This window comes from Ascidia mentula, chromosome 8 (assembly GCF_947561715.1).
Source record: "Ascidia mentula chromosome 8, kaAscMent1.1, whole genome shotgun sequence".
Taxonomy (NCBI): domain Eukaryota; kingdom Metazoa; phylum Chordata; class Ascidiacea; order Phlebobranchia; family Ascidiidae; genus Ascidia; species Ascidia mentula.
The window spans coordinates 8,454,429-8,470,918 of record NC_138573.1 but is presented as its reverse complement, the minus strand read 5'-3'; the positions used below and the strand labels follow the sequence as shown (position 1 = coordinate 8,470,918).

The window sequence follows — 16,490 nt, the reverse complement described above, 5'->3', positions numbered from 1 at the left end:
GACAAAAAAGATGTTCTGTGATTTTATTGAAGCAATATGAACACAATAAACAACCACTGCAAACTACCACACTCAGAGATTATTACAAACCACACAAAGGCAGGAAGTGATGTAATAGTCACAAAAAAAAAACAGTCAAATACACCAAATTTCAGCAAACATGCAATATTGTGTCAGTAATTGTGAACTAAATTCAATTTATAGCGCTCCAACAAACTGACACCAAGGGTTTTGCTATACTTGTAATTAAGCTGTTCCATTAAAAAAAAAACAGGAAAAGTAATAAAAACAGATTATCATATTTTTAAAAAGTTAGCTTTACGAAAACATGTAGAGGTGTACACAAACTATTTGTTTTGTAGATCTTACAACTGTAAAATAACATTGTTATATACATCCGATGAATTAACAAAGGGTTGTGCTTTTATTCCTTAGATTCATTTTTAATCTTGTAGTCTTTGATGGCTGCTTTAATAGCATCTTCTGCCAGCATTGAACAGTGCAATTTAACTGGAGGCAAAGACAGCTCTTTAGCAATTTCTGTATTTTTTAGAGTTTCTGCCTTGTCAATAGACATTCCTTTGATCCATTCTGTAGCCAGAGAGCTTGAAGCGATGGCTGATCCACACCCAAAGGTCTTGAACTTTGCATCCTTAATTTTTCCTTCATCGTCCACCTCAATTTGAAGACGCATGACATCACCACATGCTGGAGCTCCCACCAAACCGGTTCCAACAGTATGGGACTTCTTGTCCAATGTGCCAACATTGCGTGGATTTTCATAGTGATCAATCACTTTTTCATGATAGCCCCGTTGTGCAACCACAGTTGCTGCTTGCATTTGGCTGCCAAGCTTTTGTAACAAGTTTATTCTTAATGCACACATGTTTGTCCTTGTATATCACTGCAATTATGATTATACATCAGTTATTAGCTTGTTGTATACATAAAAGTTGCTTCTAACTTATCGAAAGACAATTGCCTTTGTGGTGACCTATAAGCGGGGTACTAAATATACACCCATATGCATGGTGTCTATTCATGCATAAACTATAATTTACATGATTGTTGTCCAACAAAAAGCACACATATTACACTAAGGAAGTTGCATTTCCATGTAAACCACGCGTTGCAAATTATCATTGTAAGCCTGACAAAATGTGATTCTCAGTGAGTAAGTTCACCTTCATATGGGCGCAGATTTGATAACCGTTTTATCAGTGCTTATATGTCATTCTACCTACTGCATGATGTAGATTTTTCAATAAAGTTGTAGTCGTTCACGCTAATAAATGAAGCATCATGTTCGCGTAGTTTGATACTCACATTAGCCACAACTAAATGGACAAGTCTATGACAAAGATAACGTACTACTACTACCTATCTTGCTATTTTGTGATTATTGGCCTACAACAAAGCACGCTGCTTAAGAGACAACAAGTCAACAACACTGTAAATGACGTCATTCACCTTTGCTTAGTCAGATGACTTGCGATTTTTCCTAAATTTTCCGATACTGTACAACCGCAACATTACTATACTTGGTAGTTACTTTACGAAATTGGCAAATGCAGCTTACTTACATGATGAATAAACCATAAAACTCCTATTTTGTTGGAAAAATGTACTTGGTACTACATAAACGTCCCGCTTTGAGCAGTCTGTACTGTTTAGTAACAAGCAATTACATAATCCAAACATATCCATCTATTATTTGGCAAATTGTAAGAATGTTTGAAACTAATATATATTTGAACTAAAGCGAAACAACAAGACAAACTATATTGACTCACAACCACGTAATAGCTGTTAAATCAGCAAAAGTTAACCCCGTGCAATGTTTGGTCATGGCGGTCGTGCTATACCCTGAACTTTAACGTATACTGCACAATAAACAGTCTTTTTTTGTAAACAATGTTTTATTATTATTTTGTATTGACAAAATTGGGCCCAGAACTCGCAAACAATTACAATTTTGAATTTAGCAGTGTCACCATTGAATACATTCATCTGCCCCAAAACAGTTTATTTTTCCACTGTCAAATGAAAAGCATCGCAGTAGAAATGTTCATTTGGTTGCCAACGACAAACGTATTCAAACTTTGCTAAAGTCCACTTAATTTCGTACAACCAAATACTGGTCAACAGCAGAACAACGTCATTTTGAAAGGCGGCAGTGCGTCATCACTGAAATGCATCAGAAACGGATGTGCCCAGCGAGATGTATAATTTGTTTGAATTGAGGGCATTATCTCACGCTTTTTGCTCTTCTGGCTGGGCACCGTCTTCTTCTTGGGCAATGTCGCCTTTCTCTTTGTCGTGCTTGTATTTCTTCGACTTTTTGTGTTTACTACCGTGTCTATCATCATCTTCGTGTTTCCTGTTGAAGTTTAAAAGGTAAACAAAAAAAAAACATTTGTGACGCGGGCACGCGGCAGTCTCGTGACATTCTCGCGGATCGTTTCAACGCATTGCAAGATGAGTTGCTCAAAAAAAATTTGTTAGTTTTGTACAAGGCTGTGACTTGATTGGTCGTAAAACATTACCTTCTTGACGACTTATGTCTCGATGGGCTCTCGTCCCTCCGTCTTCGGCTGTCACGGTCGCGATCACGTTCGCGATCCCGATCCCTGTCGCGGTCCCGATCGCGATCCCTTTCCCTCCCACGATCTCGTTCGTAGTCTCTGCCCCTAAATATATAGGACAGTGTTTAAGAATAATCGATTTTAACCAAATAGGAGACCAAGTACTGAACCTTTCTCGGTAATCGTCCCTGTAGTCGGGCCTACGTGGGTATCTGTCGCGCTCCCTGTCATAGTCCCTGCGGGAACGATGTCTTCCTTCCTCATCACTGGGATAACCATCAGATTGTCTGCGTAAGTGTAAAGGCCAGGTTTACTCACAGACCTTTTTCAGGATTATTAATTAAATCTCGCATTACACGTCGTAAAATTTGTATTGTGCATTGGAAACCAAATTAGACAAGAATTTTAATAAATTGGGACAGGGTTACCAGACACAGATGCTAACAGTAATTGAAGACGTAAAGTCATTTTCAAAGCGTTGTTACCGATAGATCATTAACTAGAAAATCAAAGATTTAACAGTATTTTGATTTATGCAAATTTACAAAAAGTGCCGGTATCCAGTTATTTATAAATATACATATGCATATATTGTTACCAGGGTTGACCGATATTAATAACAAAAATTTTTCATAAAAAATACAGATCCAAATTGATACTTTTTAAGTACTGAACAAGTAAATACAAAAAATGAAATTTTATATCAATATTTATTTTTGATGCTTCAAAACTTAAAGGCAAAATCCAAAAAAGTACGGCAAAATTAGAGTCGGTCAAAGTTTTGTCCACTGGGCCCTCCTAGGCATTTTTCCATTTTGTGGAAATCAGCATTACAACTAACTTATTAAAAGGCGAACATTCTAGAGGTTGTTTGTGCTCTGCCCAACGGAAACACAAATACGTTCCTTTAATGCACACAAAACTATAACCTTAATGTCCCGTCACCAGCGAGTGTTGTAATCTTGCACAACCCGTCTGTCGTAATTACAAATTGTGCCTTTCATTTAGCTTTTTTAGGCTGTGTTAAACCAACGCATTTTTAGGCTGTGTTAAAAGGCATCGGTATCGGGACCGATCCAATATTATTGATATCGGACATCCCCAATTGTTACTTGCAGGAAATGCGGTTAATGATATCTACCTGTGTTGTGAATCTGAGCGGTGCCGATGCATGGAATCATCTCCTTCCTCGGGATTGAAAAAAGGTTGTTGGCCTGAAGGTGGAACAATGTACGTACCAGGTGGTCTCATAAACGCTCCCCCACTTACAGGAGGAATTTGAATAAACTCGGTACCCGGGGGTCTTATACCGGGAGGGAGAATTCCACCTGATGAATTAAGAACGCTTAGTTTAACTTGAAAACATAAATGTTATATTGTTTGATGCAGTTATATGCCAACAGTAGGAAAGCTGTGTGCAAAGACAAGGTAGTGAGATTAATCAATAAACAGGAACATTTACCTGGTGGTGGAAACCCAGGTATGGGTAGACCTGCAAAAAAATGTTTTAAATTATAATTGATGTTAAAAGTTTATTAAAATTAATCATTACCAAGAATGGAGGGTGGAGGTTTGGTCGGGTCGAACATGGGAGGGGGAGGACCGTTTACTGTTGGTGGAGGAACAGTAAAGAGAGCTGTCCTGTAAAAGATAATTGTAGGTTAACGCTGTAGGTAACAAGTTTAGTATATATGTGGTTACATAATATATAACACAAAATAGTAAATCTCATAAGTTTTTAGTTTTCCATCTTATGCTTGATGCACTATTCTGCTTAGACAAGCGTGGTACAATTGAATGTTCAAAGTTGGCACTATGATGAGTGGATTTACTAAGATTTACATTTTCAATTTTGCTTCAACCCTTCAAGCAACAAAGAAAATGAGAATATTTGACCCTTACGACGTAGGAGCAGCAACTGAAGGAATAGAGGAGTTTGGGACAGAGGATGTTGGTGTGGTGTTTACCACTGTAACAGGCTGATTTAATTTGAGTTGGTTCAGTATGTCTTCTTTTCTTCTTGTAACTTGCAAAGTCGATATTGTCCGAACAGTGTTATCAAAACGGTTTGCAGCAGGTGATGTCAATATACTTTTGGATTTTTCAAACTTGGACAACATGTTTGTCAGTGGTGTTGTTAACCTCTCCTATATAAAAAAAACAATGCAACAATTGATTTTATAAAAGAAAAAAAATTATATAATTTGTTTGTTTTGCACATAAATGGTTTCATATAATTTACAAGTATAGCTATATGTGAGCTCTTACTCTGCAACACACATAATGCTTTAAAACAGAATATCTTTGCTATAGTGACACCAATTTCTACTGTAATTAAGATACATTTAATTGCGGAACTCCAGGTTTACCCACGCAAATAAAAAATTATGTGCTATATATACAAGCACATATATACAGCGCAGTAATGTTTCATGCAATGGCATCACAGCAATCATATCAAGGTCATATATCTACCGCTTCTAGCAAAGTGTAATAAGTGAAAAAAATAGCAATAATGTGTATCAACCAAAAACTGAGCTTGTACATTTGGTGTTGATAAAGGCAGAGCTGAAAATGCTGATGTGTCTCCATCACGCAAACGTTTCTGCTTGTCACAGTAAAACTTCCAGGTAACTTCATTGAAGCCATAGTTGAAATAATCAGAAATATCAGCACCTGCAAAATTACAAAATTGTTTCAGAGTAATACTTTGGCATCTATGCAACACTTCTATTTACATACACATCATTTGTAACCAAAACATTATTAAAATAATAACCAATCATCATAAGGAACTTAAATTTATAGTTCATGTAGAATTAAAAATAAGTTTTAGGATACCTAACAACATTTGAATCCAAAGTAAAAAGCACTGCGATGATTTCAAAAAAAAAAACATTACCCGGCTACAAGACTCTTTTGCCATGCAAAATTCTAAAAAAAAAAAAAAATTTTTTGCAATATTTACCAGGTTTTCTCCATGGTTTGTCTTCAAGTGAATCCAAACTGACATCCATCACAGCCTGTCCGTTGATGTTGCCAGGAGCAGCAAGGTCGATTCCTTTTCCCACAGATGTTTTCTGTGCGCCAACAACTTGCACTGGATTTCTATAATAGCTTCTGTTTGATGAGCCCTGGCCAGCCAAAGCACCCCCAGCCTCACTGTTGTTACCTGTTGGCCCAGCTGTTATAGCTCCAATGGTAACCTAAATTAATATTTAATGGTTAACTTCCATATAGTTTATTGTTTGATATAAAGCACATACTTGGACATCATCATCAGAATCAGAGTCATCATCAATTTTGACAATATTTTCTGAAACTGGATTGGTTGAATCCATCTTCTCTTTTCCATCAACTTGTTCATTTTTATCAGTCACCATTTCTGAATCATTGCTTAGTCCTGCAAAAATACATTAACAAGATTTATAAATAGAGCAATTTGTAATCATTTGTACAAAGAATTAGTTTACACACCATTCGTTGTTGGGGCATCTTTACTTTCCATTTCTGACTTAGCTGCTTCAGCATTAGATTGACTTTGTGTTGGAGGGTCATTGTCAGCGTTTGGTTTTCTGACAAAACGATATTTTAATTAATACGCATATATGCTGATTTAAAAAACAAGAATGACCCAGAGCCAGATAATTTCTAAATGACATTATCCCATACAAATGCATTGTCCATCTTTAGTGCTAACAAATCCTTGTGACTTCTGTGCTTGCATGCCCTACAGTAAGTTCAGCTATCGAACCACTCAGACAGTCAGCTACATCAGCACTGAAGAGGAACACTGCACTATTTAAATATTTTGCATCATAATGTCACTTACAATATTTAAGCTCTGACATTTTTGTTTAAATCTATTTTATGCAATTTACACATAGAAACTGAACTTTACTTACTCATTTCCAGAAGCATTGTTTTTCTCTTCTTTTTCTACAATCAGATGAAAAGATTTTTATTTTATATAAAAAGATACAGACAAATCTACTTATTCTGTAAAAACTTACCTTCATTGCCATACAACCAATCCTCTTCATCTGCATCTGCCATAACTGATATCTCACACCAAATGTGTTCAAATAATTATGTGATCTAGCCTGTTAACTTAAGTTTGAAGTCTAGTAAAAGTAATCATTAGTCACAAATTGATCAACAACGGCAGCAACAATAAATAGATTTTCCCACTCAACAAGTAAACATTGTCAATAACAGTTTACATAGAAATGGAAATGTTCAACAAATACATTTTCCTATATTCAACTACATAACTTAGACAGAAAACTTCTGTTTACTAAAAAGATTACAGTAGCAAACAGCAAAAATCCTCTTAAAATCTTATACGTTCTTCAAATATTAGTGCATTTCATCACAACAGCACAAAACTATTCTTATTGGCATTATGAAATGAAATATGGCCAGTTAATTGCACACAAAATATTGACACTTAATTTACTACTTATGCAAAATTTCTACAAACCAACATTCAAGTGGATGCATCACCCAAACTCATTTGATCAAACATATGATGAACACTTGCTGTAAGTTGTGGCAGGTCATTTTTGGGAGTAATTTTTGACAAAAACTTTGTTTCATCCACAGTATCAGCATCTGACCACACATTTTTGTATTTCAGGGAAATCATTTTTGCTGCCCAATTTGCATACTGTTTGCTGCTCCGTGTCTTTGCATCTCCCTTTGATGTGTTAGTGCTGCTTGATGTCAAAAACAGGCCATACAAAGCACGGATATTAGTGTTACTGCTTAGCTTAACTGCTTGTGCAAAGTATTTTCTGGCAGTTTCAAGGTTTTCTTGCCCACCAATGCTGTAGAGAATTTCGGCGTAGCGCTGGTGGTACAAATGATTAAATGCATTGAACATGATAAGTTCTTCAATGCAAAATGCAGCCTTCTTGTAATCCATTTCTCCAACATATAATTCACATAGTTCCATCCACGCCTCTTGATCAGCCATAAAGGTTTGCAGGTAAACAGTTAGCTGCTTGATTGCAGCTGAAATTAGCCCTTGAGATTTCAGTAAAGCTACTTTACGTTTTCGTACAGCAGCATCTGTCTCATCCTTTTTCTCCAAATCAGTGTATAATTGCAATGCATCATCAAATCTACCTTCAGCTTCCATGCCCATGGCTTCAAGCTTCATCACTCGTGAGCTGTTTGAGAATTTATCTTTCAGTTTATCCAGGCACATTTGTGCAACATCATATCGTTGTACATCCAAGGCTGCTATGTACACTTGTTCACAAACAAGCCATAACTCATCTTGCAGTTTGTGTGAATAATCACGAACTAAGTTTGCACCCAGTTCAACCACCTGTTCACTGTCCCGTACAGACAAGCCTCTCCACTCTCTCAGGGTCTCACATGCTTCATCCCAATTCATCTCGATTTGAACACTTACTATTCAATGCCTATTTATTTTAATGATGTTTCTAAGAAATATTGCAATGTCTTCTAATTTATAAAACAACAAAAAAAAACAGGCATTGAAGTAAGAATATGTTCATTACCATAACATATATTGTACATATCTATAACAAACTTTCATATTGTCTTTAACGCGAAAATTAGTAACACAAAACAACTAATACTGCAGTATTGGTAAAACGTAAATTTTGTAACTGCCACAAACGGCCTAAACATTATCTGCAAGCATTCACCAGAAAAGATTGTCATAATTTTGACATTTACGACAGGGCCTAAAAACTAAACAGTTGCGTCACAATTGACTCAAAATAAAACATTCCGTAAGGCTGTTTTAGTTATATCATAAACAATAAAATATAAGAAAATGGCACTCGTGCGCAATTGCCTAAAATCCAATGAGATATGCCAATATGCCCATAAGATCAGATATCGTTCATTTGTGAATTCGAACAAAACAAAAATAAGCCGAATCACAAAATTCAAACGACAAAGTACAAATGCCAGCTCATAATTCACTTGCAACTTAAAAGAAGCATACCAATTTCATTTACCAACTTGAAACGTGTTAGAACCCACATGTTCAACAACAAGAATAATATTGCAAAGCTGCAGACAGGGTGTGTACACGCACTGTTTCGACCTGTAAGGTCTCATCAGTGCAGCTGTTGAGTGGCACTGTGCTAGCTTTCACACTAGCAGGCACACTAGTTTCCGCTTTGTGGTACCTTTCGGTCAACGTCGATCTGCAGGGTACCCTATACTAGGTACCGAACAACAGAGACGACGAACCACTGTGGAGCGCACTATGGCCGTACACACCCTAGTGCGTGTACACACCCTGTCTGCAGCTTTGCAATATTATGGCTTTTTTGCACATATAAGAATAATATGTTTCATTACAAGGCCCTAACCTTAAAAAGTAGCAACGTCTCAATTGCACAAAGTTGCGGTCCACTGTAAAACACCATTTTCAAAGGCCTATTGCTCTGTTTCTTCGCCAACCTTTCCCACGTGAAAACTAAGTTAGGTGTAAACGTAATTAAGTGTTTTTGAGACACAAAGTTGCGGTCCACTGTAAAACACCATTCTAATAGAAATACTGTACAGAATGCAGCTAATTTTACACTTAGTATTGCTTGCACAGGCGCAACGAGTGGGGCCAGCCAGTACGGCGCACCAGACCCCTTATAAGTCTAGGGGGTCTTGAACATCACTGTTTGCTTTGAAACTGATTGATTTCTACCACAGAGGCTTGGTTCCCGTTACAATTAGTGTGACCTAAAAAAAATCACGCTGTCAAAACACAATTCCAAGAAATAATAATTTAATTCTAAAGTTTAAAATTGCGACGCACGAGTCGGCAAAATAACAAAAAATTATAAAAGGCTACTTTTATACATTTGTATAACTTTAAAACATAACTTATGCGCAATAGCAACACGTGTCAAAACGAAGATTTCTAAAAAACTTAACTTAATAGCACAGTAATTATATGGTGTGATTTCTTGTTCTCAAACATTTCTACCGAAACCCGGAGGCTTCCAAAGTTTCAGGGTCGAAGCTATACCCAAACAGAGCAAAATCGTAAAAGTAAATCTCCATCAGTTTTCGAATGGTACTTTTCTTGACGTTTTGAAAATAATTGCGAATAATTTCGTTTGCTTCTTGCTTGTTAGATTTTTCGTATGTGGGTCCCTTGCCTACCCAAGGAAGATGGCCAACGCCCAACTTTTCCATTACCCATTTTGCGTCTTCGTCTGTTGTTTCTTGTTTAAATATTGCATTGTATGGGTACAAGCATGGCTTACAAAGATCTGTCATTGGTAAAAAATGGTAGTCCAGGTTGGCGTAGTCTTCCCCGTATTTTGCAAGATACTCGACAAAATCATTGAAAGCAATGGCGTGTTTTTCGTCCTTGTTGCTTGCGTACTCCTGCATGTGTGGATAGGCTTCCAGCAAAAAGTTTGCATACTGCGAATTCCTGGTCAGTTTTTGATTCCAACCAGATATCAACTTGCCGAAAGGATGTCTGACAGCCATAGCGCGCACTCCATCCTTCTCTGTGAGCAGAACCCGACCAGCCTCGAAGGAAAGTTCCTGGGCAACTTGATTGTTTTTCTGTCTGTCTTGCCAACCCATTGGCCTTTCGGCGGCCTCTGGGTCTCTCATGTCACGCACAAGTTTGTGCCAACTCGTACTGCTGCACTTAGGCAAAACGCATAGGAGAAACTTCTTGCCTGGAGCCACAACGAAATTATCATTCTTTACCCACTCAGATCGATAACGCTTGATATCAGTGTGGGACCATTCTCCATGTTTCGCACCCAGCTGGCAAATGTCATTTAATCGCCTTTTTCTCTGAGACATTTTGCGATCTTCCTTTGACGAGTTGGACGGCTTAGCTGAAGCAGTGCTGGTCGAGGAAATCAACCAAATGTTTTGGGAAATGTAGGTAGTCTGTCCTGTAACACCTGTAGAAAAAGATTGTGTATAACAAGCTGTTAAAAAAACCCATACAAGCTGTTGTCGAAAAACCACAACAAGCTGTTAACGTAATTCAAGCACTGAGCTATCGGGTAGCTGCTTTAAAGCACCAACTGATTGATATCGTATTTTGTACAGTTTCAAACGTTGTGCACCACAGGCGAAGCTACAACGTCAGAAATGTTGCATGGGTCATTTCACTGAAACGAGGTTCACAAAGCGAAAGTCTTTGAAAACTTACCACTGAACGAAGTTTCGGAATAAACTTGAAAGTAGTATAAAACCATGCAGGCTACAATGAGAATGGATGACGACACCGAAATTGCTTTCATCCACACACTTTTTCGCAACATTATGGTACCTTATCAAAAACTACTAACAAAGAACTCCTTCGACTCCCGTACAGCTGCTACTAGTCATACAGAATTATCAATGTACGCCTGGTATCGTGGTGATGTGTGGTTAATGATTGACAATACTCTACGCCGTGTACAGTTTTGCTTGCTCAATAAATAATAAATAGCCGCATTTTTTCGGCAGTTAGTCACTAATTGGTTTGAGAACAACCTAAACTTCGTGTATGGTCTTCCTTGCAATGTGGTGAGATTATTACGTAATATAGCCTACTAATTGTTTCAGTAGCTGGTACTTTGTGGGCGTAAATTCATGCGCGTTATACGTTGCTTAAAATGTGTCATTGTCGAAATCTCATGAATGGTAATTCGAGAATCAACGTAATATATGGAAGTGAAGTGCATCAAGATGTAATTCTTGTAGCATGAAGAGATTTAACATGAACTACAACTGTTCTTCGACTTAAAAAAGGCAGGTCACAAATTTGTTTAGGAAGCTAATGTCTTTTCCCAGAATAACTATAAATTTTTCATTATAAGCTACTTGCACTTTTTCTATTTGAGCTAATGAAGCCTCAGTTCAGTGGACGAAAAAAGAAGTAAGGGATATAAGCCCGGCAATCGTGATAAAACTAGAACCCTCGAGACAAGCTTCTTTTTATAAAAGTAGTTGCAACGGACAAAAGCTACGTGGCCACTGCTATGATTCGTCTTTTTCCAGGAGCTCATGAAAGTTGGGTTAAAATGCAATATGCAAATTTTTAGACTGACGAAATCCGTAATAATCGAATTTCATTGTAGTTTATGCAGGGTTTAAATTTATACCCTGTATAGACTGATTTGCCATGAAGCAAAATTAGCTATATCGCTTGAAGAATGTCACTCATTCTAATGAAAAATTTGGTTCACTTTTCTTGATAACTTTTTTCAAAAGTATGCTGATCATTCTAAAACGTCACGCTTATACAGAACGCGACGCAACAACTTGTACTAAATTCGACAAATATTGACTTTTGGGGCTGACATTCGTCGACAGTTGAAACAAATAAATAAATATAGCATTTTAAACACAATATCTTGCATTTGTCCGAAACCTTGACATGGGCGACATTCGAATGGAATAGCATCATTTGGATTTATGCTACAACCTCTTTTAAGTTTTATTTAAACTACTCTTAATCATTGCCATTGTGCTTTTGGTTTACTATTGGGCATAACATGTTTTTTCAATCGTTTTACTACTCACTCCTACGCAGACACCACTTTAACATGCACTTACAAAAACAAAGGGACAAACTATATATTCGATTAGGCATGCAAGTAGGCTTGGAACAAATACAGAACGTGTTGCATCAAAGTACATCCAAATACATTGCGTAGGATCTATACATTGTAACCAAATTCTAAGACTTTTAAGTTATAGCAGAAAAGTGTTGCAGTATTTTACATACATTAAATAATTTTCAAGATAACAACAATTCTTTTTGACATCATCAAGATCTGGTTGTGTACAAGTCTGTGTCTTCCTTGGAGCTTTGGCCATGGTCTGTAATGTTGGGTTGAACAATGGGAGAAACCAGTTCTTTACTAACTTCAGGAATGAGACGCAGTATTGTACTATCTGGGGGTGTTTCAGCTGTTTGACTTTCCACCTTGGCTATTCCGTTTTCACCAACCTGGTATATCTGGGCAGATTAACCACATTATTATTATGCACAAAAACTACCAAAAACGTTGAAAAGAAAGGCTATAATAAACCTGTTAACTAATTGATTTTACTTTTTTGTTGTTAAATTTGCATGGTTAATATTAGGGATGCACCGAAAGTTCGGTTTGCCGAATTTATTCGGCCGAAACTAAGGTTTTTATAATTATTCGGTTTCGGCCGAATATTTTGCAAAATTCGGCCGAAACCGAAACTTTTTAATGCATCCAACTCTAATACTCAAAGTTTAGAATCATTGTTCAAACTCCAAGAATGTGTTCGTTTTATTTGTTTATTGTCTCCGAAATGATTAAAATCAACTTTAAGCATTTGGTACAGCAGTCGAGGTTATTCTTTCAGTGCCAATAAAAGGTTGTATGATAGGATTAGATCCAATCCAGCACATGTTTTGTTTAAATTTATTCCATTTAAAGAGATTGATACCAAAATTAGTTTCGGTTTATTCGGCCGAATTTATTCGGCAACTTTTGCCGAATATTCGGTTTCGGCCGATTAAAAAAAATGCTGTTTCGGTGCATCACTAGTTAATATACTGCATCCATGGGCGTATCCAGGGGGGGGGGTCCGCTTTTGTGAAATACTTTGGGTCTGCTTTTATAGTCAAACAAACGCCACTGTATTTTTTTGTCAAAATCCGTGTGAAAACCAGAAGTTTTTCTTAACGTTGACCTAGAAACCGCATCGTGCTTGCACTCGCTATTATTTCCAAACAGGGAGCATTGTTACCGAACAGTTGGCATTGTTACCAAACATGTTGCATTGTTACGAAACAAGTGTCATTTTTCGTCAGTCTTTTTGGCGGTTACGTTGTTGTAATGACAAGTGTTTTACTTGCGTGAAAGTCAATTAATATAGTTGTTGCACTCGTTGCCAATATTACGCATGTTGAAAACAACTGCTAGCGTTCGCATAGGTGCAAAGAGGAATAGAAGGCCACCGCATGCAAAATAGTTTTTATTTGTATGTTTTCTTGATAACGTAAGCCCACGTTTGAACCCTTTTGGTCACAAATATATTTAAGCCTTTCTTTGAATAGTAGCAATAAAACTACGACACAAGCACTACCGCAAAAACTCGCATCGAGTGTTCCATAACGTTACGCAATTGCGCAAGCCAGAAAGCCACCGTGTATGTGACGATTTGTGCGAACACGGGCGTTCGTTTTTTGCGATTCTCGACCACAATTAACCTTAGTTTACACCTGAAAATCGGGGAATTCCCCAAAGAATTTGGACCCCCTCTTCAAAAATCCTGGATACGCCTATGACTGCATCAATATCATTCGAGTTAAACAATTAAACTTTACTCACATTTTCCCTTTCCTCAGTATTTGTTTTGTCAGAATCCTTTTTCTGTATTTGCCTGTATTTTTCATATGCAGCACCAGCCTTTTGAAATGAAGCCTTTGAAAACTGGACAACTGATAGAGTGGCATGGTAAGATGCTATTGTAACAGACTTGGATACTTCATATGCCTTGTATGGATAACATAAAGAGCAAGCACAAAGAAAACTCCCAGCGGGAATCATTCTTTTATACCATGTTCTTGTAGATTTGGATCGCAAAGCCATAATACCACCGGCCACTAAACCAACACTCATGACAGAAAACTTAACTTTTCCTTCTGTGCTTTTGGCATATATCTTAAAGTCTTTGTATGTGTTAAGTATCTTGTTATATTTCTCCTTCACTTCAGATACCAACATCATTGTTGAGTTTCCAATGTTCAGCATCTCACCAGTAGTTGCAGCAGGTGATTGCTCATTGCTACTCTGATTGTAAATAGAAAGATCTTGAACTTTAACTGGTGGCATATCTCCACTAATACTTAGCTATGTCCTGTGAAGAGTGCAAGTGTTATTGTGGTTTAACATTTTACCTTGGTGAAATGCTGTTGTTAAATTTATTGAGTCAAAATGACCTCAATAAGTTCCATAACCAAAAGAGACAAGTCTTAATGCAGTTTGGGATTAGGCTGTGGTATTAGTTTATGTATGTACATCTTTGTGATCAATTTTAAACACAAATGGCTGATGTAATAAAGCTAAATTAAAGATATCTTAAAAAGTAAGGGAATCCTTGTTATTTGACAAAATTCGAAAGCAGATTAGTAGGCTATATTGTTTTGTGAGTTAGCGGAAAACTTTAGTTAATGCTATTTTGATACAGCAAAGGTTGATAAATTTAGAAAATTGCCTTCATCAACACTTTTTTGTTACAATTCGCACCTGTTTTCTTTGCTTTGCAACGCAGCGCACCTTTAAGCTTTGCTATGAAACCAACTCAATGAAGCATGACGAAGTAAACATTGAAGAAACCGTTGAAGCATAAACGTGACAAAAAAACACTTTTAATACTCCCAAGCGAAGCCATTCGTCATGATTGTCTAGTTTTGTTTGTAAAAATTTTAATTTCTAAATCGTTTTTGTTTTGGGAACACACTTTTTTTCATTGAATTTTTAAAGTGCTACTAAAAATCATTGCATTTGATTTAGGTTTGAGCCGTAATTACAATTGTCAAACAAACATAAACTGCTCGTAAACGTATAAAACATGCTAATGTTAATTTTAAAGGTGTTAACTGTTCATTTTCTTATCCTGCAATTTTACTGGCGTTAACCACCGATCTCTATAAACACACATTTTCATAGACATCAGTGGCGTCAACATGGATAGCGCGTTGGTCATGGCGGGCGGGAGTTGAGTAACAGCTGATCAGAAAAGCGACAAAGCGGCAGCGGGCAAGCTTTTGTTTTGGTTTTGCCGCCAATTTTTAAGCTCGTTACCGCGCTTACTTGATGGAAATTGTTAAAGGCTTTGCACGGTACCTTAAACCAGGCGAGTGTTTAAGTTGGTGTGGGCATAAAGTTGTTACAAGGGACCGACCAACATTTTGCATGATGTCTTGTGTGTCTTTGTCCGGATTTTCACACAGCCCAACGAAGGGACGTGGACAAATACAAGTAATATTTGGACCAATGTTTTCGGGAAAATCAACAGAGTTAATGAGAAGGATTCGTCGTTACCAAATTGCTAACCGTGAGTGCCTGGTGATAAAGTATGCTAAAGACTTTCGTTACAGTGATGATGGTATGTCAACACACGATCAACAGGTGATTCCTGCGGTCAAAGCAACAAAACTCATGGCACTTAAAAATGTACAAAACTTCTCAGTAATTGGCATTGATGAAGGGCAGTTTTTTTCTGATGTTGTTACATTTTGTGAGGAAATGGCAAATGATGGGAAAACTGTGATAGTTGCTGCTCTTGATGGCACTTTCGAAAGAAAAGCATTTGGTTCCATACTGGATTTGGTGCCCGTAGCAGAGAGTGTGGTGAAACTAAACGCTGTGTGCACATCATGTTATAGAGAGGCAGCTTTTACAAAAAGACTTGGTGAAGAAAAGGAAATTGAGGTCATTGGAGGTACCGATAAATACATGGCAACTTGTCGACAATGCTTCCACCTAAGTCCTGCACCAAAGACAAAACTTCCATCTCCTAAAAAGGTAATAGAAAAAAGAAGATCTCCATTTGCAGTCATAAATGGAAACCAGCTCAATACTGCTGACAGAACATCTACAATTTATGCTGCTAAAAGAAAAGTTTTCTAAATAAAATCACCTCCTGTACTGCAGCAACTTCCATGAGTGCAACCTTTTACACACTGCTATTTTAAATGATTTTGTCTTTTATGTAACCTTACAAACTTGCAGTTGCTATTTACCAGGTTTTTAGTTATTTACTGCCTGTGTTGGTATTTGCATTTTATTCATTTTTACATAAAGCTCTTGTCATTTCTGTTTTTCCTTTGTCTTATGTCCAAGTTTATGTGCATATCACATGTATAGCATGCATAATAATAAAGTACTGGTTTTCATTATCTGTGTAATT

At 37.1% G+C, this 16,490-nt stretch overlaps 5 protein-coding genes across 5 annotated transcripts; 1 reads left to right on the top strand and 4 right to left on the bottom strand.

Moving 5' to 3' along the window:
- Window positions 1-1,952: 1,952 nt before the first annotated feature.
- LOC145910617 (uncharacterized) lies at window positions 1,953-6,711 on the bottom strand. Its single transcript, XM_082997806.1, has 13 exons — window positions 6,599-6,711; window positions 6,491-6,524; window positions 6,063-6,160; window positions 5,852-5,988; window positions 5,554-5,791; window positions 5,131-5,261; window positions 4,488-4,732; window positions 4,138-4,226; window positions 4,048-4,077; window positions 3,727-3,913; window positions 2,756-2,872; window positions 2,547-2,690; window positions 1,953-2,380 (listed from the first exon to the last, which is right to left on the bottom strand). Exons 1-13 carry the CDS (start codon window positions 6,639-6,641, stop codon window positions 2,254-2,256), a joined length of 1,620 nt encoding a protein of 539 aa, XP_082853932.1. The 5' UTR covers window positions 6,642-6,711; the 3' UTR covers window positions 1,953-2,253.
- Window positions 6,709-8,056, bottom strand: LOC145910618 (ER membrane protein complex subunit 2-like). Its single transcript, XM_082997807.1, has one exon. It carries the CDS (start codon window positions 7,987-7,989, stop codon window positions 7,075-7,077), a length of 915 nt encoding a protein of 304 aa, XP_082853933.1. The 5' UTR covers window positions 7,990-8,056; the 3' UTR covers window positions 6,709-7,074.
- Window positions 8,057-9,554: 1,498 nt separating this feature from the next.
- Window positions 9,555-10,870, bottom strand: LOC145911859 (carbohydrate sulfotransferase 10-like). The gene is made up of 2 exons (XM_082999302.1): window positions 10,759-10,870; window positions 9,555-10,504 (listed from the first exon to the last, which is right to left on the bottom strand). Exons 1-2 carry the CDS (start codon window positions 10,868-10,870, stop codon window positions 9,555-9,557), a joined length of 1,062 nt encoding a protein of 353 aa, XP_082855428.1.
- A 972-nt stretch (window positions 10,871-11,842) lies between these two features.
- Window positions 11,843-14,431, bottom strand: LOC145911804 (uncharacterized). Its single transcript, XM_082999242.1, has 2 exons — window positions 13,907-14,431; window positions 11,843-12,555 (listed from the first exon to the last, which is right to left on the bottom strand). The coding sequence occupies exons 1-2, from the start codon at window positions 14,408-14,410 to the stop codon at window positions 12,364-12,366; spliced, it is 696 nt and encodes a 231-aa protein (XP_082855368.1). The 5' UTR covers window positions 14,411-14,431; the 3' UTR covers window positions 11,843-12,363.
- An 841-nt stretch (window positions 14,432-15,272) lies between these two features.
- Window positions 15,273-16,476, top strand: LOC145910513 (thymidine kinase, cytosolic-like). The gene has a single exon (XM_082997656.1). It carries the CDS (start codon window positions 15,395-15,397, stop codon window positions 16,208-16,210), a length of 816 nt encoding a protein of 271 aa, XP_082853782.1. The 5' UTR covers window positions 15,273-15,394; the 3' UTR covers window positions 16,211-16,476.
- The last annotated feature ends 14 nt before the right edge of the window (window positions 16,477-16,490 follow it).